A 27,500-nucleotide genomic window follows, 5' to 3' on the forward strand; every position below is an offset into this window, starting at 1 on the left:
CCAAACCAGAATTGGGGACTCTTACATGTTCCCACTTAGAAACTTGTCTCAATTTCATCAAATTTCAAAACAGCCTCCAAATTTAATCTGTGTCTTTAAAGACGGCTGGAAGACAGCAAAGAAAAATGATACTCATGAAATGTGCAATTTCAGCACTGGAGGATTACCAGAGTATTAAACAAGTCATTTAATGTTTTTTTCAATGTAATTGTACTCATTCAAATATTTGTTTTACTTTTTGATGCCAGAATTTTTTCAGGGAAACTGCCGGGATTTTTAGAGAGAAAGTTCAAGTACTTGTTCACTCGATGTATTGGTGAAAAAAAAAAGAAAAAATAATGGATTGCTGCTCAGTATTTTTCTACTTTCATTGGAAGATGTTTTTTTATCTACCCTCTCACCTTCTGCACTTTCAAGGTGCAGGCAGTGTTTGTTGTTGCACAACGTATGAGTAGTACAGGAATAAATGCACTCGTGGATGCAGATATGCCAGATCAACGGGTTTTGTCAGCTTGAATGGGAATCATTTCAGAAATCTCCCAGAGTTCTGAGCGATGGCGGGGAGTCTGGAGGAAGAGGAGGTTCACAGGGGGAACGTGGGAAATCTGCCAGGTAAGTGAACTAACTTTTCTCTTGTGTCAGCACATCTGCTGTGGAGGATGATCTATCTCCTTCTCATCGCTACAGGACGACACATATGGCAGGAGAGGTAGAGTTCACAGATAAGCTGCTCTGTGTCTGCACACACACACACACACACACACACACACACACACACACACACACACACACACACACACACACACACACACACACACACACACACACACACACACACGGGCGCGCTCACACACACAAGCAAGCACGGGAGTGAAGACTTGCCAGCATGCCAGTAATCGTGTCAGCATGACTGTGACCGCAGCTGCAGAGGACATGTTACATAAAAGCTGGGGGCTTCCACAGTCCAGCTCACTGTGTAGATCAGTGACTCAATTATATCTGTTGCACACTCCTCAGATACAGATCAGCCCACTGTGGAAGTGGTCACTCTGAACTGGCTGTTTCAGAAGTGTCTATCCAAACCAAACCATCACTACAAGCCCAAAGTAGCTGTTCAACTAGAAAGAAAACTCTGGGCTTTTGTTTCTAAATATGGTAGATTTTTGGTGCAGTAGAGGTAATAAATGCAAAGTTATTCATTTAAAAAGACCAAAAAAAAAAAGGTCTATTTACCACAAAATTGGTAACTACGCGTATCTAAATGGTCACATAGTTAATAAATAACAAGTGAGTGGCAGACACACACACTAATATATGCACAAAAACGCACACATGGGCCACATTTCGCTTTTTGTCACAGCGAACATCAGCTCCCTCACTGAAAAAAGGTTTGAGGAATCAAGACTTACTGATACCCACTTAGTCCTTTTTTTGGTGCTGGTAGTGGTGCTTCGTTGGTTTTAATCATTTTCTTCCCAAGATCTTATCTATCAGGCAAGGCATTGCTGCTTCAGTTTTGCCCCCATTTCAAGTTTTTAATGAGGAAACACCAGCAAAAAGACAGCTCGTCATCTTTCCTTTTTAAGAATGACTTATTCACCGCTGCTCGTCAGTCAGTAGCCCCGCCCCCGACCCCTGATGTAATTGGTGCTGACTTTGGTCCAGCAAAGAGTTTGTGCTTGCTTAGCACCAGTTCTGAGCATCTACAGTCAGTGCTTTATCTTTGAAAATACAAACAACCAGTTTTAAGTCAGGTACTGGCCTGGAACTCGAACTAGCACCAGTTTGGTCGAAACGGGTATGACAGGGCTACTGGTCACAGGTTCATTTTACTTTTGGTTTCTCTTTCTAGCAGTATGCTTGATATGTATTTATTTTCTTTTTCAAAGAGATAACATGATCTGTGTTCAGTCCATGAGAGTACTTTCTACTTGCTCTGTAGCTCCAGTCATGACTTTAACAGACAAACAAATAATCACAGGGAGTAAAGGTTCCAGTTAGTTCTTAGGTGATTTGTTGAGAAAGTCTCCAAAAGGGCTATAAATTCGGTGTATTGTGCGTTTCTATTTTCTGCCTGGGTGTGGATCTTGAAGTTCAACTCCCTGTAGTTCTTGGATGAACCCACAGAACAGAAAGTGCCACCGCAAAACACTTGGGTATGAATAGATGCACTTCTCCACCCCTGACAGCCCCTGATAATTTATAACACCTGTTATTAAGTTGATATTGGACAATATTGACATTCAGAGTTTTAAGTTTTATAATGACTTCTTGCAGAAGGAATTTTGCCTGCATGACTACATAAGGATCTGTGGTAGCTTTTGTTTCCAGAAGCTGTAAATACCTTACAATTATGGTGATGATTGAGCTGAAGCTGATTTTGGCCTCAGCATCATTTTTATGATTCGTATGATCACATCATCAAAAAGAAAAAAAATAAACCTAATGAACACATGTTCAATATCAGGGAGCGACCATGGTTTGAGAAAATTGCATTAGTAAATTATCCCTTTGCACTCTTTAATATTAGAGTGCTTTACTTAGAACAAACCGGCATGCAATCACACTGATAAGAAGAAATTTAGTGTAATCCAAAACAGCAATTATGTTTCATTCAAAGCTTATTAAGCCAAACAGATTAGTAGAAGAGAAATATACAGACCTGTAAAGGGATTTGAATCAGTGTGTAAAAATAAACTAAACACAGAGCTGCAGAGGAAAATACACGCACACAAGATGTCTAAATTTATAACGTAAAGAAAATTTCTTTAATTTTCATCTATGTCAATTAATCGTGTACATAAACTCACTTTTTTATCACCTGCCCTTATAGCTGACAGAATAACGCTGAGTGACACAGTCTATTGTTATCAACCAGTCCTCAGTGGATACTTATTAAAATATGGTGTGATGTTTTAAGTTTTTATCAGACAATGCTTTTTCTAAAACTCAACTAAAACTAAGCAAAAATAAGGATTAAACAAAACTAGCAAACCTGCTATAAATCATAATCAAGATTAGACTGAAGTCAAAACAAAAGAAAAATGAAAAAACTAAAGAAAAGTGCAAAACTCTAATAACCTTTGTACAAACGGAGGAGGATCTCTGCACATTCATCTACGAGCCACAATTTCCGTGAAAAAACTGTATTTCTGCTGAGTTTCAACAGCGAAGTCTAAGATATTCGTGTAATTATGAGTAAACAATCATTAACATCTAAAAACTGCTTCGTACAAACAAGTATTATACTGTACACATCTCTTCAAACTAAAATACAACTTGCGCTTCTTAATTTAGAAGCAAAATTAGCTTTAATTTGCTGTAATCACATATTTGGATTGTAAATCAAGAGACAATTCATTTTGTTTTATAGCAATTAATTATGCTATCCAATTATAAATGAAAGGAGAAGTATGAGCAGCATTAGTTTCCTCTGCTGGAGAGTGAGGAAACCATGCTGCAGCAGCACTAACCCAGGGTGTGAATGCAGCCTGCAGGAGGAGGAAAACACAATAAAGAAGCTTCATTAGATTATTGTCGCTCTGAAAAATGAAGACTAATAACCCAGCCTGCAGCCTTACCACCACTGTGTTACTGTAATTGCTTGACACAAGCACACAGCAATACAGGTCAGGGATCAACAGTGTACAGACAGCCACAACAACATGACCTGTCTGGATCTGACAGTCACGCTGGTTCAATGGGTGCAAGTCCAGAGAAAAACAAATGTGTATTTTCAGCTCTTGTTAAGCTCTGAGTGGGACCTGTTCCCTCCTCTCTCCCTCCTCTGTTCCTGAAAGCCAGCCTTCACTTTTATTAGGGCTAAATCTGAACATATCAAACTAATTCTACATGACGCATCAAGCGGCTCAGTCAGAGCAGAGAACTGACGGCGTGTAAAGATGGAGTGATTAAAGCTCTCTCTCTTTACTCTTACAGAAACAGCTCTAAAATGAGTCACATCACATTATGATAAAAATGAACAACTTTTATATCATGTCCTACCTATTTTTACTGTCTGAGCAATGGAAGTGTCAGTTCTCAATGCTTGTGGCTACCCATTAAAGCCGTTCTTGAATGAAGAAGCACAGAGCAGTGGTTTATTCAATTAAAGTTCCCCAGGGTGAGCAGCTGCAAATGAACTGCAGCCTAACAAACTCCCACCACCACACATCACTCTGCTAATCAGACAGCAGCCACAAGGAGGGCAGTCCACCTTGATGCTTTCATTCTCACTGCACGTCTGTGCAATAATGCTGCTGTGTGCACAATGCTGGGTCTGTACCATGTTTTCAAAGTGAAGAGGATCATTACACCAAAGGTGCTGTGAGGAGGTTTCTGATGGTCATGAACTAGACCAAATTTAACTATGATGCCCCTTTATGACGTACGAAAGAAAAGAAAAACACAGTTTTACGAAATTAGCGTTTAGGACTCGAGCTGTTTTTTGCACTGGGCTTCTTAATGCTGTCGGCTTGGTGTGTATATGGCTCCTGGTCTTTCTGCAGCCAGCCTCATGCAGATTCTCGATGAACAGCAACATTTAGCACTTCTGCATACACTTCTTTTTTTCTTTTTTTTAAGGAAAAACAGAAGATGTATTGATGTGATTCAGGCTGGTGACTGGCCCAGCTTGTCTTCCAGAGTGATGGAGGGAGCCCAACTGAAACTTGCTGAGTGTGCTAAGCCTGATTGCTTCCACCTGTATTCCTAAGGAGTAGGGTTGAACAAATTTGGTAAATAACGAAATTGTCATATTTTTTTAACCATTATTGTTATTGTGATTTAAAATGCAATTTATGTATTTATTTTATTATTTTATTTTATTATATTTTATATTTATATTTTTATTTTTTTATTGATTTATCAATTTATTTATTTATGTATTTATTCATGGGGGGGATTTTCCTGTATTGTTCACCAAATATAAGCAATAAATTATTCTATAGTATTACGAACACTACAAAGGATACTGTTAACATATAAACAATTATTTTCTGCACTTTTTAATTAGAAAAGAAAAAGAAACACTGAAATTTTACTGACCTCTAGTTGTTGGTGAGAGTCACAAACCATACATAGAAAAGTGAACAAAAGGTATGGCTCTCCCAGCCTTGGTCATTCAACTGTATGGATCTGTAGCTCACCGGGTTTTTGCCAGAAAACCCAGCAGATTGACTTTTGCTGGTTTTAAGGAGAAGAACAAGTACAAATGACCCTTTCAGGTATATGTACATGAAAGTTTTTTTGTTTTTTTTTAATTGCAGCCTTTGTGTTTTGAAAATTTGCATTTACACTGTGATGTCATTTTCAATTTGATTAATGTCCAGCCCTATTAAGAAGGGTGATCAATACAAATAAAACAAACACATGATATACTAATATTGTGATCTTCATCAGTGGATGTTGATCACTTTGTCATCATAAGCATGATGGGTCAGTTATAAGCAGTGCATCACTCATCAGTTATAGTCAGAGGACTTTCTTTGTGTGCTCTCGAATAAAAGTTGAGCACGGGTCCAATTAGTGGACTCTGAGCTGAATCTTTTTCCTTTGCTTTTGTATAATGCATCTATTCTTGTCACCTTTTGTTTCTTTCTTGTTTCTGGCTTCGGTAGAATTGTTCACTATAATGGGGTTGCACAGAGGGAACATGTTCACTCTCTATGAAAAAGATAACTACTGTTCTCTCTCTCACACACACACACACACACACACACACACACAAACACACACACACACACACACACACACACACACAGAAACACACAGAAACACAGACTTACAAAAAGAGGAAGCTGCTGTAACAGCAGTGAATTTATTTGGGTCTCCAGAGCGATGAGAGCCTAATTCACACGAGAGGCTCCATTAACCTCTGAATCACCATCGGCAATATTATTACATCCTCTTTACACACACATTACTGCATTAACCTGTGTGCTGTTTTAGTGAGTAGGTGCTCATACTGTATCTCAGGTGAACGTTTTTAGGAGCCCACACAGGTGTCTTAAGTTATTCTGAATGATCTGGCTTCATTTCAGGGTTTATGTTGGGTGGAGGCTTTGCCAGTTGTAACTACACTGTGCAATTACAGCTACAGGATGCCACCCACACAGTCCAAGGAGGAGCCATTAAACATGTGTTTTTGTTCACCATAGCTGTGTAGAAGCTTTAACGTTGGGAGGCAAAGTCCAATTTTCCTGCTTGAGGGTGCACATTGCGGAAGCTTATTCCATGATGACATTAGCTCCCACACTTGTTTGAGAAGTGCAAGATTTAACACAGTGTGTGTCTGTGTGTGCGCGTGTGTACAGAGTGTGTTTGCAGCAATGTGACAGTAGTGGGAGGAAGGGAAGTCACACGCCATCTCATCCTCCATGAGCTTCTGTCCCTGAGGTTGGCTGCTTACATAACTGATGTGAGCACAGAACAGTGGCCACCTCCAGGGAGCTCTGTCGCACGTAATTGTGCTCATACAGATGTACCTGCTGCTGTGGGCAAGGCCTGCAGCTCAGCCTGCACACGTGGAACACAAGATTGTGTATCATATCATGATATTGTTGCGCCTTTGTAATCTGGGGACTGCATCCTCACATATTTCACATAAAATTAAAAAGGAGAGCCCTCCATGCTTAAAAGAAAGATTGTTCACATATTTTTATAATATGTGCCAGATGGATTACTTAACTACGAGTAAATAAAATCTTAAACTCTAAATCCACTGAAATCCTTTATACAACCCCTTTTTTATTATAAACATAAGGAAGACATTTTTACTTTTTCTTCTCCAGGAGTCAATTAACTGTCTAGACATCTAATAATGAAGCCTGTGTATGTCAGTACACCACACACGATTAAAAACTCTAGACCTGTTTTCAATCTTAATATAACTCTCCAGGGTTCTGGTTTTCACATTAAGGAATCCCAAATCTGAAACGTAAACAGTCAATGTATCGATTTATACATATATTGTCAATAATAGACACAGTTAAAGTGAGACTGAAGATTGATGCAGCATGTCTGAAAATAAAACGAAAAGAGCGTCAGTGTTGGGCATCAATTACAGGTCTGTGACTGAGTGGAAATTTCAAACCACTACCCCGCCAAACTCCACCCTTCTGTTTTCACCTTAAAGCATACAACTATGCTTTCTCACTGCTTCCTGCATCAGTAATATCAGGCAAAGTAAAGTCTGTTTATTAGAAATATAAATCTGACAAGTAGGGCAGGATATTCCTTGACCCCAAAATGGGAACAATTGCTTTAGTAATTAGGACATGTCATTTAAGACCATGACTGCACATGGTAAACAAAAAATACACAAGGACGCACATTTAGCTTCACAGCTGGAATGCAACATCAAGGGTCTGGTGCTGAAATATGAACAAACACATCACAGGCAACAAGGCAGCTCGGCGAGGTGATAATCTCTTCTAAACACTATGATCAACATAATGATACAGTAGTGAGGCTTTCTCGGTGATTAAGTCTGTAAAAACAACTACACCCCTTCACCGCTTCAAGGCTTCTTTTCCTCCACTCTCTCTTTGTCTCGCAGACAGACACAAAAACAAACCCACACACTCACACACACAAACAGAACTGAATTGTGTGAGGGTCAGTATAGCAGCGGTGGCTACAGACTGGAGCATAGGTCGGCCGCGCCCTGCTATTATCCCCAGAGTCCTGCTCTGTTTAAAGGCAGCGCTGTGGCACACTGACTGATGGCTCAATAGAGGCCTGCTGGGAGCTTATGAGCAGGTGAGGAGTCAGACGAGCCGGAGGGAGAACACACACAGCGGGACGAAGTGTCTGCACACAGGCATCACACACACACACACACATACATACACACAGGTGGACACACAGATGCTGTCATTCATGAGTGAAACAGGCAAGAAAAAGAAACACACACACACGCACGCACATGCACGCACACACAAGTATGCTGAGCGTGGTAAAAAGCCAGTCGTGCTCTCCAGGGAGCGAGCCAGTGGCCAGAGAGAGGGGGAGAGGAAGCAGCTGGCTGTTGGAATACTTCCCCTCCTAACACTGTAATTTCCTCCCAGAGGCACACCTGGGCCAGGACTCATTCACACATACATACTGCACACTGCTGCATGTCGTACACATGTGTGTTCAAGAATTTACACAAAGTGCACACATGAGATTATTTTTGCACCTGCACGTGTGTTTTTTCCTCAGTGTGGGTATCTGTCTGCATGGTCCCATGTGTGTGTTTGAGCAGGTTTGTGTAAAAGAAAACAGCCGATCTTAAGTGGTTCCCTCCTGCCCAATAAAGCACTCATACTATTTTATAGCATGACACATTATTACATACATAAAACACATGTTTTTATATCATTCTAGCTGTGAAACAGTGTGTTGTCCCAGTTTTCTACTGCCCTGAATTTATTGGCAGCTACTGCTTTAATGAAGCTACACTGGACAAACAGCTGATCTGAGACCTGCACTTTGTTGAAGCTGGTTTAGTTGGTTTTACACCAGGTACAGAGGTACTGATCCACAATAATAACTGTGCCAGTCTTCTAAAAGTAAAATGAACAGAAACACAAATCAAAGAGGTGCATGAGAGTTTGTTTTTGTTTCCAACACTCTTAACAAACTAAACCATGTGCGTCTGAACTGAACGCCTCTCTTCCTGGACAGGGTATATTTATATTTCAGGCCAGTATCCTGAGTTTTAAAGCCTATATTTACCATCACTTTAACGGCCACTGCAGTTTAAATTCTGGAATTCACCACAAAGAAGTTGTTTTTGTGGTGCTAAAAGCGCTCAGCCTCGGACAAGCTTTGGAGAGTGACATTGTTTGCATAAAGATATAAACAGAAAGGAATTCTCTACTAAAACTTAAACTTTAGGAGCTTAAACAGCAGTCTCAGGATGTTATACTGAGACAGGGCCTGACTTTAGCTGAGACCACAAGTTAACCCTTTTATTGTTTTCATATTTTATACCTTTTCTGTATGGTTTGGGTCAGTTTTGACCATACCAAATTTTTAACTACATGTCTATTTAGACTATCTAACTTGAAAAAAAATCCTGCAATCTCACTAAGAAAACATAATTATCAAAACTAGCTCAACATTTACCACTTCAAACAATGATTAAATAATGAAATCCTTTTTTTAAACTGGTCATTGCATTCAAAGCAGTGGCAGGAAACTTTGACCTCCCTGCTCTTACACATCCTCCTCATCCTCCTCATCTCTGAGGATCAGATCAGAGGCCTGTCAAACACCAAATCTTTCTGCTATGACGTGAGTTCCTGAAATGACAAATCAGGAAAATTTATCATTATATTCACTCCACCACCACCTTCCCAACCCAGACAGATTCAAAATTGTTACTCCGTAGATTATTTCATCACATCCAAAGTGCTTGTGTTTGCAGGTTTGTGTCAAGGTATCCTCTAAACTTTGAGTGACTTCAGTTCCTTATGAGCACTATATTTGTTCGCTCCTATGCTATTTTACTATTTTGCTGTTTTGAATTGCCACCGTGACACTTCAAAGACCAGCAGGTGTCTGTCTGCAGGAACCTTAGCAAATACGCGAATGCAGACAGTTCCTGTGACAGTGTCTTACTCTTTTCCCATTAAAACTAGACAAAAACATGACCAGTACAGTTTCATAGTTTCAAGATACGCTTAAAGAAAACATTTTCCTTGACTTAACCTACTCTGGTAGAGCTCATATCCATTTAAAGGGTCAAATCTGACCAGAGACCGTCTCAACAATTTGTATCACCTGAACAAAAACAAACAATATTAAAATATTCTCATTTATGTGTATTTTGGATAACTTTCGGAAAAACCATCAAATTTCAAGCTACAAGGAAAACGTTCAGGGCATTTTCACTGCCGTCAAGATGTGTGTTGGTCAAAAGGGAAAAAAATAACAACAGCACTCTTCATGCTTTTCAAATCATGTTATGTATCTTTAACCTTGCTGGAAATTTGATACTCATGGTTTGGTATAAAAATCTGCATCAGGAAGGAGAGACTAATTGTACTCCTCACATTGCTTGTTCCCTATGTTCTTTAGACATTCACATAAATTATCCTCCTAATGGTGCTGTCGACATCCAGGGGTTTCCAGGTGGCTATTTGGGATTGAAATAAGAGACAGGCTGTTCTGCAAAGTGTCTGCAGGGAAACCCTCTTACTCACTGAGGATGAGTTCAGGCCATTTCCGCACCGTGTGTGTGTGTGTGTGTGCTCACATCTCTAAGTGCTCAGTCACGAGTCTCCTCTTAAAAAACCCTTGCATCAGACGACTATCCTTGTGTCACACCAGCAGAGACCAAGCCAGAGCGCAGGGGACAAAGTAAAATGTGTGAGAGGGATAGAAAGGGAGTGGATGCCCAAGGGGAGCCCCCTTCGTTTTCTGGATGTGCTGGGCAGACATTAAGCTACGTTGACTAGCACCACTGGCCTCTGTCTGACCCTCTCCAACTTCCTCTCAGCTTAGGCCCAAGCTGATGCGTCACTGTGTTCCTTCAGAGCTACGTGAACACCGACCAGAGAACCAAAGTGACCTAACAACAGCTCACATCAGCAAAAAGCAATAAAGGATTTTACAGTAGAGCAAAAAACATACAAGAACAGCAGCACCTGAGGGCTGAAAGTAATGCTGGCTTTGTGCAGACACATGGGGTCTCAAGCAGCTGCCTCAGATCTCTGCCCGGTGTCAGTCCACCAGCTAATTGCAAATGCTTTGCCCAGGAGGCTGCAGGGAGCCTCTCTGCCCTCAGAACAATACAAATCTCTGAAATGTCAATGAAAACAAGCTTGATGCAAAGGACTACAGTTCTTAAACACAATCCTCCAACTTACTGTGTTGTTGGATGGCGTCAGCATGCTCCCAAAATATTACACATAACATATATCTGTCTTTGAAATGAACTGGCAGCTTTATACAGGTATAACTGGCATAGCTATGGGCGGATGGATCTGTTGTCCTTAAAATAAAAACAAACATGTTTTAAGACAGATGGAGAAGTACTTACTTTTAGATATACTAACTATTTGGGAGTTTAGTCCAGGTAGCAGACTAGGTGAGGGGGATTATGGGAAAAAACCCTCTGGTAGTCCATCTGTTTGGGCATGTTTCAGTACCCTGGACACAACACTGCATTGGCACACATACATATGCTTGTAAACATGCAGTGAAAGCATCAAACACACACACACACACACACACACACACACACACACACACACACACACACACACACACACACACACACACACACACACACACACACACACACACACACACAAAAACCCACGCCCCACTGTCCAGCCTCACTACTGAACAACAACAACACCTTATTTTTCATTATTCAAAGTTCACAGCAAATTTCATACATGTGACATCTTTAGCATCTATCACTAGAGGAATAAAATAAAATAAAAATTCAATCAACGCATCCCCTGGGACTTTGCAACTAAAAGCAAAGTTATTATAAAACTTCTTTTTTCATCAGAGTAGGCCTCACAGTGTGATTTGCACGGTTGCCAAATACACATGAAACCAATTTGACATTGTGAACCTGTCTTTAATCCCATGTTTACCCATGTGCAACACATTTTGCCCAAGTTTGACTTTTTTATGAGGGTTTTCTGGCCCAAAAGAAAGTTTCCATTAAAACAGGTAGGAACAGTCTTGCTTTGGAACACATAACCCCACACTTGTGTCACAATACATGGACAGTGGTCCCTGAATATCCTCGAGTACTACTTTTAGAGGAGCAAAACAGGGAAAAACTTAATGATTCAAAAGTCTTTTATAAACTGACAGATTTTAAAAGCCCAGTTTTGATGCCTTGATCAATAAAATCTCACTAAGCATCAGAGATTGCCTGATGTAGTGTCTGCAGACACTACAGTGCCTATGAAAGTTAGTTTAAGTCAACATAAAGTGGGAAAGCATGAAAACAGGACAAAAAATGAAGGAACAAAATAAAAATGATATAAAATTAGAAGACATCTACTAAACCTTCCCACAAAAGGAGGAGACAAGATGAAATCGTAAGAGGCGGAGAAAAGACAGAATGAAGAATGAAACTTTGTCTGCCCAGCTAAAAATGAATGGTGATCCTTTGTTTCATCCCGCAGCAGCGATTAATTGACAAATGTGCCACATTAATAATAAAACCTGCTCTCCCCACTTAGGACATTGATTCACACCTCCTCAGCTCATGGTGTAAGAAACCGATCAATCTGGCTCCTTCTCCGTCTCTCTGTCTCTCCCTTTTGAGCTTGGCTATTACCTGGCTAAATATAATTTCCTTTCCTCCGTTTTTAGCCAGGAAATGAGTCCAGCATTCAATAAATGGCTGCAAATTAAGAAGGAGATCTCCAGAAATGATTGATTGATTATTAATTAAATCGCTAATGTGCTTGATTGAACTACAAGGGGAGGCGATTGTCTGAGGAAGAGAGTAAAATAGGACAAATGGTCAGATGATGTCGAGAAAGAAAGGCAGCAAGTGTCGGTAATACTACAGTTATGATATGATGTAACGAGGGGAAGGTGAACCTTTGTTTACATAATGTTGTGGTGGAGAATAGCAGAGATAAAAAGGAAGAGGAAAAGGAAGAACATAGAGAGACCCACATCAAATACCACTGGGAGCAGTACATGCCTACTGGTCTGTCTGTCCGTCTGTCTGTCTGTCTGTCTGTCTGTATGCTTAGCCTCGAAAAATCCCAACACCCCAGCCAGACGACCACAGAACTCATGCCCACGCCACGTACATACACACACCACCAAATACACACAGAGACTCACACACACACACACAATGTGGCCTGTTCTATCCTACGCTATTGATCTGCACCCCACTCTTCATTAGAAAGAGAGATTCAAAGGCAACAAGGAGCAGTGAGACGAGTTGTGTGTGTGAGTGTTTGTGTGTCTGTGTGTGTTTGTTTGTGTGTGCCTGTGTCTGCAGGTCTGTGTGCGGGCAGAGTGTTTGTGTGCTCGCAAGCCTAACCGAATGATCAAGGGAGTTGTGTAAGATGTGTGTGGTTACATCCTGTGTGTGTGACTTTAGGTATTTTCTGTATGGCTGTGAGTGTGAGTGTGACTGTGTGTGAGTGTGTGTGTTCTGCCAGGTATCAGTAACAGTGGGAGCAGATCTGTGTTACTCTAACGCAGTCTGTCCTTGCTGGGTGTTCCTATGGAAACTCTCTCTGTATATTATTAGACACCCTCGTGTCTCAGAATAGGAAGACACAGATCACATCTATTGCGATTCGCTCGTCTTAAAGCACCTTGCTACAGCATGGCAGAGCTGGATCTGTGAGAATATTGTAGCTTTGGTGATTAGTTGAGGTGCAGACTCTTGCACTGGTCGGGGTCACGATTGACTGACTTGTGGGCGTCAGATCAATCCCAGTGATCGGGCAGCCGATGCTACTGACAGAAGCCCGAGGCATGCATTGAAAGGTTTATTTTTTCCAGTAAGTAAAGCTTTTAGCCTCTGACAGCTCAGCTGACAACACTTTATATCAGAAGACTTCTTTGTTTATTCCTCAATGTGGCACAATGTCAAAATCTTAACCCTTCAGAGAGAAAAATAAAAGAAGAAAATGATTGTTTAATATGTTATACTTTATCATTTTGGCAGAAACAACTTCTTTCTACAAGGTGCATTTAAAGGGATATAAAGTGGGGTTGCATGAGTAACATGTTACTGAGTCTGCCACAAAATTAAGCAAATTTTGGGAAACTCCAATCCAAGCATCTTGGTTTAATCTTTTTTTTTTTTGCACAGTACTTTGTCATCAGTAAGACTTTACATTTCTACTATCTGCCTTCCCACCTGCAGTGCACCTTTCGGCTAAAAAGGTCTGAAGTTTTCATATCACTGATATAATGTAATTTCTTACAATTCAAATCTTAAAGATTCGCTGGAAGACTAGCTGTGTTTCCATTATACTTTTTCGCAAAATAAAAGCGATATTTCTGAAGTTTCGATAAGGAACAATTTCGCCCTTGCCGGTGTTTCCATTACGACCAGAAATGCGCAAAACTTAAGCAAAGTAAAACATAATGTCCGTCTGGATGCTGCATTCATGATAATGCAGATTCTTGAATGTTAGTGTTTTTATTCACTGCTCAAACTGTCAGCCGTGCTAACTCTAAACAGGCACGAACAAAACACTGAATGAAGATCATCATCTCCAGCTCACAGACCTCTCTCACCCGCTCACAGCCGTCCTGCCAGAGTCTGTTTGTGTGGCAGTGGACATGTGCAAGGAGGTGAGGGGGGTGCGTTGTTATGACAACGTGACATTTTTGCAAAAAAGGTGTTTCCATTGCACTAGGGGAGAAACTTCGATATCATAACTTCTGAAAAACTGAGAGCGTAAAAACTTTTTTTTCGAAATTTGAGAGTTTTTTCAAAAATGTGGCATTTCCATTACCATTTTTCATTGCGATTTCAAAGCGATTCTAGGTGTAATGGAAACACAGCTGCAGAGATGTGGGTTGAGTTCATTTCAGCCCAGTCGTTTCCATCAGCTGCTAACTCAGTACATTTTGTTGAGGTTAACGTATCATGTAGGTCATGGATTGGGTCAAAACTCAATAACAAACAATAAGAGCAGAACATGTTTGTTGGTTTTCTGATTTATCTCGCAGGGAACTAACACTAACTCCGGCGTTCAGTATAGTAATTCTCGAGTTGGCGTTACAGTCTGCAGCCATATGTAAACAGTTGTTACAAAGTCAGCTTTGTCTCCTGCTCCCAGTGAAGCATATGTTTCTCTGCCTTTTCCTTCATTGCATTCAGCCACTTTTTCTTCTGTAAATTTTTGGGCTCACTGAGGTGTCATAGGGGCTGTCAGAATCACCCATTGTTTAGTCTGGTTGTATTTTTGTTTCTTTGAAGTTTGCAGACTCCAACAGCTTGTCATTGCGCTACAAAGAGACAAGCATGTCTGCATACATCTGCAAAAAATGCAAAAACAAAGTTCTCCTGTGGTGGCAAAGTTATAGGTGCTGAGAAATTCCTCAGCAGAGCATTGCCTAAAACAAGAAAGATTGCCAGGGTCCAAATCTTTAAAACTTTGTGTAATCACAGGGCAAACTTGGCCCTGTCCAGAGCATGTGAGTGGAGCACGATGGGAATGGGCACTGTCCAGCTCCAGTTTTGCTGTGTTGCTGCTCACATCACGAGTTTGGAGCCTGCCTTAACTCGGAGAACAACAGAATCTGAACATTTTGTTGAAGTGAGCGTGGAGCAGAGCGGGATGTGATCTTGGTTGAGGGCTGAGCGCTAATAGGTGGATAATGGGTGGGACTTTGAGCTGGGAGCGACGGAGGTGGACCCTGTGAGGAGCAACAAGCTGCAATTCTTGACGCTCCACTCTGCTCACATGCTACGGCCCGGTCTGCAGCGAACTGTGGCCTAGTTTGCAAGCTGTTTCCCCTTACGGATTTTCATTAGAGGAGCTGAGCTGACTGGCACCTGTTGTTGTAAATACAATAAAACCCCACTTTAAAAAAATGCTGAAATTTCCCTTTGATAAAAAGCAACAACCTCAAAACAAATCTTTTTAACTGTTTGACACTCGTCTTTGTAATGTTTGTAGTCTTACCTTCGACAGTGGCTAAAAGAATAAGTGCTTTTAATCAAACTGAGACTGGAAGTGGTAATATTAAAGAGCTGATTTTGGTGGCTCTTGATTTGTTTGTTTATAACACAGTAAATATACACAAGTTACCCAGCTGATGGAAGCCTTTTTTCAAGGAGAAAAAAAATCTGAAACATCTGATAAAAAAGATTCAAGGACAGCCCATCGCAGCCACTTCAGCAACCTCTTTTTTTTTTTCTTTTTACCAGAATTTGTTTCTTTTCATTCCACTGTTCAGATCAGGGAGTGATGCAAGGTAAAGAAATGAAACATGAAAATACAATTTTCCTCGGGTGATCAGGTTCAGACCTTGAGTATTAAAGCTTTTTTAAATACAATTTTCTCGTCTCCCTTTAGTCCACGAGCTGTCATTGAAGGTTTTCTGCTTCTTGTTGAAAAACAATCCTTCTTGTTGTTTCACTTCATTTATTTCATCTGTAAAGTGGGAAATGGAGGCAGACAAGGAAACCACGACTGGAGTGCCAGCTGTTAAGTATTAGCTCGGCCAAGGCAGCGTATAATTCCATAATAGACACAGAGTGTGATACCTCTTCGGTGAAACAGGCGTGTCTCCATATGTCACTCCTCTGAGGAAGGAGGATTGGTGCAGTGACAGGAGGATGTGTTTGAGCGCGTGTAGGTGTGATCTTTTCGACAGCAGGGTATGCTAACGCTGTGAGTCACAGTCGTTGCATACAATAGTTTGATGTGATTATATAACTAGGTGTGCATGAAGGGAGGATGGGATTATTTCAGGGGAGTTAAGCTGGGTTGCAGTGGTGGGGAACATAATGCAGAGAGCAGATGCTTTACAGAAAGTCAAGAAAAGATTTAAGCTTCTGTAGATTTTAAATTCTGTGTGACTGATCTGGGATTAAGCATGGAGTCAGAGTCAATTGATAACAGTGCTGTGAGGAGTGTGCAGTAGACGGGGGAGTCACACACTGACCTCTGGAGTGGAAGTCTGCTGCTGCGCTGCTGATGGGTGCTTTCTTTACAGCTGAGGAGCGATAGATGATGTGTGTCCTTCCTCCTCTACCCTCCTCCTCCTCTTCTTCTATTACTCCAGCGCCCCTCTCCACCGGCTCGATAAAAAACTCCTCCTGCTCCATCCTGATCATACCAGCCTGAAAGAAAGGAGGGGAAATTAATACCTTGGCATGAATTAATTGGTTGACAGGTGAACTCTGGCATCGTGTTAATGTGTGTCACTCCCTCAATCAGCAACATAACTCCCATTTCTGCTCCTCTTTTGTTTGCCTCGCCTTCCTCCATCAATCCCCCATGTCCCCTTTTGCCCTGACATTTTAAAAGAGTGTCTTTTTTTGACTCCATCACTGTGTTAAGGGCATGCTGGGTGAAAGAAGAAGAAGAGAAGGGGACAGCAGTGATCCCTCACAGGGCCCAGCGGAGGCCCAGAGTGGCACCTGGCATCTAAAATGGCTAACACAACAGCAGGAGATGAAACTGTTCCACTCCTGCACTGAACTAACACATCCTGTCAGGTAATTCCCCATGTCCGCCTCACACACACTCACACACACACATCAGACATGCACAAATGCAAACTCACAGGAACCAGTGAAGGTAGGAGACTGTGAAAGAAGAAAGGAGCGTGCGTACAGAGCACACACGCCAAGGTGGTTGCGTGCACACACACGGGGAAAACAGGAACCGGGAAAATTGCCCGTCACTCTCTCTTATTCCATCTGTCTGTTTAAGACAACTGGTAATTACCACGGCAACGCACTGCTGTAGAGGGAAGCCAAGGGGGAGAACACGCAGAGAAGATGGAGAGGCTTTTGAGACGCCGAGCGCTAAAGAAAGAGAGCGTTAAATAAAGACGAGAGAAAACATCGATATGATCAGCACTCGTGTGCGTCCCTCTTCGCTCTGACAGGAGAAGGAGGAGATGATGGGCAGGTTGTGGAAAAATTACAGTTTATATTAGAGGAGTGTGTGATGGAGAGATGTGTGTGGACGAAACTGCAGAGTTTTTCTGAAAGAGGTTTAAGTCAGACTCAGCCTGGGGCACGGTAGCAATGAAATGCCTCACTTTATAGATCTGACACTTGATATGTGTCACACTTTAAACTCAAAGCTGTTGCACTACCAAATGAGTTAAAGGGTGACAGGTTAAGGTGAATCTATCTATCTATGGTTGTGCTGCACTTAACGCTTTTAAAATTTAGAGGAGTATTTTATAGAAAGTTGGGGTTGTTTGGTTAAAAATGTTAATCATATTGATCTAAAGACTTCTGTTTTTAAATGCGGACTGTATCTCTGTCCCTTTATTAAGCATTGTTCTACACTGCTACTACCACTTTTTAATAAAGGTTCCTCCAACTTACTGAATTTCTTGGCAGCCACCTCCACCTATTTTCGTATCACCCCATTAGTACAACAAATGTTCATGTGAGACACTGTTTGGTAGGGCTGGGACAATTTGATTCAATTTTTGACGCGTTTTGATTCTATTACAGTTTTTGGGGTGCCGATTTGATTTAAAATGCAATACTTTGATAATTACGATTTTTGCGATTTTCAGTTTGCTTTTTCAGCACCAGACTACATGAAAAAGTTAAACAATGATAATAATGTCTACAGACTAAATCAAGAGCCATATTTTCCTATAGAATGCACATCATGTGAGTCAGAGGCTGTATTCAGACCAGAAAAGTCCTTTGGTCCACTTGTTTGGTCCGGACCAAAAGCAGACTTATTTTTTTCGTTTGGTGCGGTTCGTATTCAGATTGTACTTTTTGCAAGTGGACTATATTCTGTAAACACATCCACATGTGTGACGATCAGTGCTCTCATTGGACAGCACTGACAAAGACGGCACACAGAATACAGACCCAGAAATGGAGGTAAACATGCGTGTTTGTGCTCTAATTAGAGCTGCAAAATCGTGTTCAGTTTCAAGAGCAGCTCATTCAAAGAAGGCTTAACAACACCGTTTCAAATTTTGTAACAGCGAAGACGAATGCGTGCAGCAAGGAGACGCTATGCTCTGAGTGTCCTGACCCACAACATGCGAGCAACAGCATGGCTAAACAGAAGACAGAGGATCAGGTATGAACCAAAGACGGTTAGGTAACGGTGGCACCGGAGAACGTTTGGAAGCGGACCGAGACCACCTCAAAAAGTGGGTCTCGGTCCAGTTGTTTGGTCCGCACCAGGGTTCGTTTGTGTCTATTCACACCTGCATGAAAAGTCCGGACCAGCGTGGGAAACGAACCCTGGTCCGTTTAAAGTGGACCAAACAGTCCAGGTCTGAATACGCCCAGAGAGAAACATTTCACCTTCTGCTGGAGGAAAGTGGTAACTTTTTTTCCAATCCAGTTTAAACAAATGCTGAAATGAAGAATTTGAATTTGGAAAAAAAGGATTTTTTGATATTGTCAAACAATAACTCCTGATATATTGATTTTCGATGCGTCAGTATGCACTGAGTTGTATGTCACTTTAGACAAAAGAGTCTGATAATCAAAATGGTAAATTGTTTTATTCGCAGGATAGGAAGTCAGGCTCTGTAACAACATTTAAACATCTGGTTGGCTTAAAAGCCTAAAATCAACAGGTTATATGTTTCAGAGACCAATAATAGCAACATGAATGAGGAGAGGCTCACTGTTGTAGAAACCCTCAGTCACATGATTCCAGCTGTCCATCAGACCTCTACCAGATCCACCTGTCAAGTGCTCGCTGGCTGTGATGTCAGGATCCAGCTCAGAGAAGTGCTGACAAGCAATGGCGGATCAGACAAAGATCTGGTGGAAGTCTGGTGTTTAATGGAGCAGCAGAAGACTTCATGATGCAATGTTCTGTTTTTATTTCTGCCCTTTTACCAGCATTTGACTTAACTTCCCTGTCTCATGTGTCCCCTCCCTCTGTCTCTTTCATCTCCTGATAAAATATGTGTAATTAATGATTTAACTAATACTCAGCACCTTCATGTCTTGGTAACAGCACATAATTATATGGTGGAAAAAAAAATAGACCCGACATGCAAAAGTGAACACATATTTGAGGAGTGAAAAGCTTTGTGGAGTGTTGGGTGAAGCTTGTATGAGGTGTGAGCGCGCACAGTAAGGAGGCTACCACACATCCGCCTCATTTCAAGCCTGGAAAAACCCAGTTAGTCTGTTATTAGGGGGGTTGTTGCTGCTTTTTGTTTATTTTCATGTTCAGTCAAATATTTGGGATCAGGATTCTGATTGAAGCACAACTTAAATGAAGAGTTAGAGAAGCTGAAGTCATCTCATTACACTGTTTAAGAACAACCAATCACAGGGATTCTTTCAGGAAAATTATTTTAAAATGAGACCCTCATTAAGGCCTAGGGTGTTTGACTGTCAATAAAGATACAATGAGCTTTTTTTCCAGATCTCTGTACTTCAGGAATGAAAATGATTTGACTTCATATAAAGTGCCAGTTGCCGTATCTGTATCAATGATATCTCAGTCATCAGCAGCAAAGCCCCCTCTTTGAGCTTGGACATAGAAAAGTATAAAAGCAGTTTTTATTCATGTATTTATGCACCTGGACTAGAAAAATCTATTCCTTCCCGGACACAAGTGTGCTTATTGAATCCTTTGAGCTCAGAGGGAAAGGGGGTATAAGAGGCTGTATGCTCTCTGAATACCTCCGAGAGACTGATTTGGAAGGAAAGTGATACAATAAGAAAAGTGGCCCCTTAGAAATAAAGAGAAGCTCTTTTTGTTGCCTTTGCTCTCACCCTCCTCCATTTCTCTTCTCCTTCTCTCTCTCTTTGTCAGTCTAAGGCTTTGGTCCCGGAAGGATGTCAACCAGCCACTGACCTGCCCTCCTTCTCTCTTTTTCCCTCCCTTCTCCCATTACTCCCTCTCTTCACCTCTCCCTCTCTTTGCATCTCTCCATTTCCCCGAGCCGTGGTGCGGCATTCCGATCGGAGCTGATGGATCTGCGATGGTGCATGCATTCCCGCTCCAGAATACCAAGCAGTGGGGAGAGGAGAGCCGTGTCAAAGAAAAAAGATGACATGTGGGACTGGGAGACATGGTAGGATCGATTGGAGCTGCCACGATGGGGGTGGAGGGGAAGAGAGGGAGGGGAAGGTGCGAGGGAACAGAGGAACTGGACACATCCTTTGAAAGCTGCAGTGAAAAAGAGGCATCAAAGATTTTCCAGAATTTGACGGGATTGTTTTCATCTCGTCTAAAAAGAAGAACGGTCTGAGTGGGGGGCTATGATTCATCAAAACTCTGCGTCTGCATAAAACAAGGAGACAAGGGATCAGACAGGGTTAACTTTAACATAAAGTTATATTCTTTTTATTTTCTGTAAACTGTAAAAAAAAAAAAAAATTGAAAAGTATATAAAATAGGGGGATTAGCTGGTGACAAAAAAAATATGTGTATAAGGATTTCTGCAAGGACTGACTCTGGTACCATCGAAAACGAATGTAAATGTGCTTTATTAATACAGCCCTTTACAACCACCCACCACCCACAGGTGAACCAAAGTGCTTTACAATAGATGATATTTAATAAAAACCAATAAGTAAAAACAATAAATCTAACAAGAATAAAAGCAATAAAATGAAATAGAATAGAATACAAATGTCACCATGCTACTGGGTATTAAAAGCCATCCAAAAAATATGTTTTTAGTTTGGATTTAAAATGGCCCAGGTCAGAGATGAGATGCATTTCTGTCGGGAGCTTGTTCAAGAGCCTGGGTGCTGCAACTGAAAAAGCTTGGTCACCCCAGTGTTCAGTACATCTTGACCTGGGCACTTCCAATAAAAGTTGGTTTGACTAGCTCAGTGCTTTTCCATGTACACAGACAGTTAAAAGCTCGGATAAACAAGAAGTGGCCAAGCCATACAGAGCTTTAAAAAAACTTTCAAAGTTTAAAATCAATCCTTAAATGAACTGGAAGCCAATGGAGAGAATTAAAAACAGGGGTGATGTGCTTTCGTCTCTTAGTGTTAGTTAAAAACCGGGCAACAGCATTTTGCACAAGTTGGAGGCGACTAAGTGCAGATTGAGAGACACCAACATTCAGTGCATTGCAGTAGTCCAGTCTTAAACTAATAAGAGCATGGATGGCTTTCTTAAGGTTGTGATGGCTTAAAATGGAAAAATATAGTAAAAAAAAAAATAGGGAGTCTAACCAATGTAAAAAAAAAAAAGACAAGGAGCGTTTATGTTTTTTCAGGCTTTTCTCCTCATGTAAATCTGCATCACTTAAAGCAACAAAGTTGTTCCACCTGAATTTGAAAAGTCAAACTTTACTCAGCATCATGACAACTTCAGTCAAAAGTAACTGTATTGACCCAATTATAACAAGTGCAACAAGCTACTACAAACTCATCAGTTGTAAAAGCCTAATCTAAACACTTGGCTAGTCACTTTTTATGATATAAAAATCAAATGTATATGACATGAGCAGTGGCAGTTGCTGGTCAGTTAAGGAGGGGAAGCTCATTTTTTCCGGCCTACATCATAAATTTGTTTATTTATTTAAACGTAAATTCTACCCTCCGTTCCTTTTCAAGAAAAAGATCTGTGACCCTGTCGTACCAACCAGGTGTTTCTTCCAGGGATTTTACCAGTGTTCTCGCAATGGCCAGCAGAGCTAGACTGCTGAAACAGCCTTGGTCCATTGTGCTGCGGGTGTAAGACTTGAGCCGCTTTAAACAGGAGAAGCTCTTCTCTACAGAAGATGCTCAGGTGGAGGGTTATACTTCAAGATCGCTGACTGGCTCATTTCACTGTCAATCAAAAAGGGATTTGGCCTCAGACAGATCATCCAATCATCATGCAGAAGCCCAGCGTTAAGGCCAGCCCACTGCCTCATAGACCCCCAGAGACGCTAAGCGTCCAATGGGCGGGACAAAGCCCAGCGTTTATCCAATGACCGTCCAGTTTCCACAGTGGAACAACCCACTCTACGCTTCCCCGGTGAAGTCAGAAGACTCTCAGCGTCTGACTGTGTTAAAGCGCTGAGACGCTGCGGGGATGAATGAGAAGGAGGTCGAGCCAGTTACCTGTGATAGGTAGCTGATTCTGAACAAAAGATGAAGGAATTCTAGCGAAAAATTTTGTCAATGAAATGTCCACACAGCAGAACATATCACCACTTTTTTGGGGACATTTTAGGGGAAGCTGAGCTTCCCTTGCAGTCTTAGAGCAATCGCCACTGGTCATGAGTAATTCTTGTGTAATCTGGTTTAAATATAATGCTATAAACTCTTATATTCCCTGGTGGCACCTCCAGTGATAGAGCGTTAGCATTATTGCTGCGTGGCGCTCCTGTTCAGGGCTTGCTTTGACATTAGCTGTCTGGAAAGTAACTGCTCTCTTGTTAATGTAAATTCATCGTGCTCCTTCTGGTGATGACTGCCAAGATGTTTTATTAGCTTTGACGTGTTAAAACTTAGCTTATTAGCTTGACTCTCCTCTTGAGACACTCATAGCTGACAGTGTAGCTCTTGAGTCTTATCACTTTACATCACACACACAATGATTTCCAGCATATGTGGGTGAAAATTGCACGGCTGAATGTTGAGTTTCATGTTCCCTGGTTCGTGGCCATCACATTATTTATTTTCTACTTAAGTGAGACCTGTAAGGGATGATACAAATATAGGGAGCTATCATAGATGGTTGAAACTAAGACAGCTTCATCATATGGGTCAATGTCTCACCCTGAAGGTCCACAGCTTTTACACTGAATAATAACTATCTAAGCCAGGAGCCTCAGGCTTACTATGTGTCCTCTTCCTCTGCCAACGTGTGTACGAGTGGAGCTTGGCACGATGCTTTTGACTTTTTTCTTCTCCTGTATACCATGTCACCTCTGCTGGAGATAAAATGTATTCACAGGATGCTGATGCTATGGCTTTTGTCCTGTCTGTCATGTTGCAGCTTCAACAGGTCCTCAGCTCACTTTAGACCTGCTCCCCTGGGATGAACAGTCTCTGCTGCTCTGTCGCTGTTTTCCTCAGAGACTCTCTCCTTTCTCTCACAACATACAACATCAAATGTTTGTTGTTTTTTACACTAAACATTCAGAAACGTCGGAGGAGACAGCATCAGTTCGTATTTAGTGAACAGTTAAATACGTTGGGTCTACAGTGGGGTTGTAGTAACTGGCATGCTTCCTTTGGGAAAAGTGTTGTCACGGTTTTCTTTACACGGTACTGTTTGATGCTTCCAGTACTGAAAAAAAAAAACCTTTACTATCAGCTCTTATTGAAGAATGAGTGATGACACCTCTGACTGTCTGAATGGATGGATTACAGTGCAGAATTACCAGAGTCTGTTAAACTGGAGATTAACATTTTATCCCAAGTATGTTCACATTATCACACATTTGTAATGCCTTAGAAGAGCTCGTTGACGTACTTCTTTAGTACCAGGATGCTTTGTCTGAGGGTTGGCTTGTGTACTTGTTTCAATGTCGTTACTGGTGTCACATTTTGCCCCAAACACAGTTGGGTTGAGCTAGTTAGTAAACTAAATTGACTAAGATACATTAATGAATTCCATGCAAATTATGATTAATATGATCATCAATGTGCTGGGATTCACACACAGAGCAGCTTCAAAATGCATTGTTTGAATCTAACTTATCCAACATTAATGATACCCCTGAAAGAAATCGTACACTGTTAAGATAGGGTGTGAAGGTTAAGGTTACTCAAGTGTTTATTACAGACAAGCGAGTGACAAAGGAGTGGATTTTCACTCCTGTCCCATCCCACTCCTGTACTGATCCCATTTTTCCCTTTTTTAGTTTTTAGGTTACACATCTAATTTGGTTTTCTCCCCTTTCTTTTTTCGGTTATTTTGTGTTGCCCAGCTTTACTTCAAAAGATATGGTAACAGGTATCGTCACACTCAACTCTCGTGAAGCTGAGCAACATTTCCAACTTCCCTGCCAGTTCTGCCATCTTAATACATAGGTCCTGACTCCTTACTTTGTGTTGCATATCAGTTTTAGCCCATCGGATTCAGCTAGTGTTTACTCCCTCCTTTGCTGTTATTTTTTGGATCCCTGCGGAAGACAGCGGCCAGGAGCACTGTTGGCTTCTGGGAAGTGTAGTTATTTTCACTTGCGTTACAGTGTAGGCTTGTTGGAAATAAACTACAAAATGGCAGCGCATGTCACATATTATATTTCATCTTCCTGATTGGTTCCCGCTCCCATTAACTTTTTATTCTATATCCTGTACCGTCCCTATCCCGTGATTAATAGCAAAGTTGACTCCTGTGACCCGTGAGAAAATGTCAGCGTCTTCTATAGACATGATTCCACACCTGGATGGCATTATAAATAAATAAATAAATAACTTCATTTATTGTGCTGGACACATGGCAACACTTAAATACTTTGAGTTGGAGGTGGGTTAACAAGCTGTGGCTTGCAGTTTGTTCTCCCCCCAGAGCGCAAACAAAATGAGACAGGGTTATCTATTTATTTATTTATTTATTATTTGTATTTTTTCCCAGATGCTGAATGAATCAATAAAGAAAGGTTTAGTTTTCCTCCCTCACTTGACCTGAAGTCTACCTACTAAATATAACCACTGAGACCAGGATGTCCAGAAAATCAATATTACCATTACTTCTTCTCAAAAACAATTTTACCAATCAAGTCACAAAGGGAAAAAAAGACGTCCTTACTGTCAGATGTATTTCAAGTGAAATTTCATTAATACTTTCATGGTTAAGACTTATTAACATGGACAAAACTGATGTGAATACCATCAGATTTATTTATCATCAGGTTCAAAGATGAAAAATGTTCACACCGTCTTTAAAGTGTGACCTGCAGCATATCTGACTCATCATCAAACAAAGCACCCATACATGTTGACGCCATTATTATTTCTCTCACGGTCACTGAGCTGGTCTCACTAACCACAAGACTCCCTCTGAGACCTGAAGCCCATCTGCAGCCTCCAAATCTGGATCCTACACACTGAGTGTCCAGTTACAACAGGAGGCTCCTCTGTTTGAAGACACTCTGAGCTCTATTTGAGGATCTGAGGGGAGAAACTCGAGTCCACTGTGAGCGTCCTGCAGGGCACGTGAGGTTGAAGAGCTGCAGAGAAGCAGCATTTCAGCTGAGGAGCGGATGTTGTGGTGAGGATCAAAGTCACACCCGATGCTTCAGCTCGGTCCACCACAGGCATGGTGCATGTGTGTGTTTGATCTCATGTCACTGTGTGTGTTAAGTGTGCATTTGATCTAGTTCATAACCCTGCTGCTGCTGCTGGCCAACCAGCTTCACACACGGCTGCTGCACACATCTACACGCATCCACAGACAGACAGTCGTACAACCATACACACACGTACGCACAAACAGCGCTTTGATAGTGACTCAGTCGCACTGTGTGTAACCCTCCGATTCATTCACCCTTTGAGTCATGAGAGAATCCCGCTCTACAATAGTAAAGCTGATTTAGAGAATTAGGCACACTTGAGAGCGAGGAATTGAGTGTGCACGTCACAGTTAATATTACAAGGGTTTTAATTAATCCCATCACAGGAAAATTGTACCTTTCTGTTCCTCTGCCAAGTCTTGTGTTTGGATTAAAGCACAAAAAAAAAGTAGATTTATCACAAAAGCATGAAAGCAGCATCAAACACAGATATTCAAAACATCCAGGGATGCTAAATATATAAGAGACTCATGACCCTTGGCAAGTCTTCCCTCTGTACTTGTGAGAGAATGATGTAGAGAGCAGAAGGAGTTTGGAGAGACAGGGGGAAACTACAATTATTTATCAGTGTTGGAACAGATTCATTAAGTGAATCAAATTATTTGCTTAATGTCATAAAGAGCAAAGTGGTTCACCAATTATGTTAATCCTGGAAATACAACAAGGATAAAAGGAACAAATCTGACACACTGAACAAAATGTTTCAGATGTAAACATATTAAACCCAAATCTCCCTGCACTTTCCTTTTTTAAACAAACACACATATGCTCTCACACACACACACACACACACACACACACACACACACACACACACACACACACACACACACACACACACACACACACTGTTAGCTTGTGTGTGTTTGAGTCAGTGTAATCTAAACTGTGAAGGATTTAGCGGTGCAGCCTCGTTCCTGTCACCCCGCTTAGCTCATTACATAGAGTGGTGGCTAAAGACGGTGACAGTGGGATAAAAAAAGAAAAAACAGCAAGCACACACTTTCATATCCACACATACACACATGATCTTTGTTCCTGTCATCCCCTGCCTCTGTTTTTTCAGCTCTCTCCATCTCATTTAGAATATTGTTCACCTTTGACCCACGTTTTGACTGCAGTTTATTAACTTTTACTCTTTGTCTCACACAAACACATGTGGACTGGGTTTCAGTGCTTATGTATTGAATGTCGGCGACCCCTGATAGGAGAGAAAGAGGGCATTGACAAAAAAGAAGAAAAAAAACAGCGGTAAAAGGAGAGGGAGAAGTGAATAAACAGGAAGGACCCTCTGTGAGACCCCCAAAACATGCTCCGAGGCTACCTCCCAAACTTTGAGCTCACCTATTTCAAGATCCCTAACTTGTTCCCTCATCTCTTCTCAGTCCATGCAACCACATTCTCTACTTTTCTTCCTGCTTTTTCCCTTTGCTCCTTTTGTCTATCCTTCATTTTTTCCCCTCACAATTCCATTAGCAGGCAATCCTCTCCTGCTTCATCTCTTTACGGTGCTCGTGATGCTAAGTGGTCAAGGCACTCTAAGTGTGTGAGAGTGAAGACAGGCCCAAGTGTGGGGGAGAAAAAGAGACAGACAAAACAGAGCAGGG

At 41.3% G+C, this 27,500-nt stretch overlaps 1 protein-coding gene across 1 annotated transcript in view; it reads right to left on the bottom strand.

The window, feature by feature from the left end:
• The window catches only part of LOC141793292 (A disintegrin and metalloproteinase with thrombospondin motifs 2-like), a 138,112-nt gene that overhangs the window by 56,589 nt on the left and 54,023 nt on the right, over positions 1-27,500 (bottom strand). Inside the window, exon 3 of the mRNA XM_074673850.1 lies at positions 16,621-16,798. Coding sequence (XP_074529951.1) covers positions 16,621-16,798 — 178 coding nt within the window. The remainder of the gene's footprint in view (positions 1-16,620; positions 16,799-27,500) is intronic.

This window comes from Halichoeres trimaculatus, unplaced genomic scaffold, assembly GCF_033239565.1.
Source record: "Halichoeres trimaculatus isolate MK-OKI-2021-1 unplaced genomic scaffold, fHalTri1.1 fHalTri1_scaffold_7, whole genome shotgun sequence".
In the NCBI taxonomy this organism is placed as follows: Eukaryota; Metazoa; Chordata; class Actinopteri; order Labriformes; family Labridae; genus Halichoeres; species Halichoeres trimaculatus.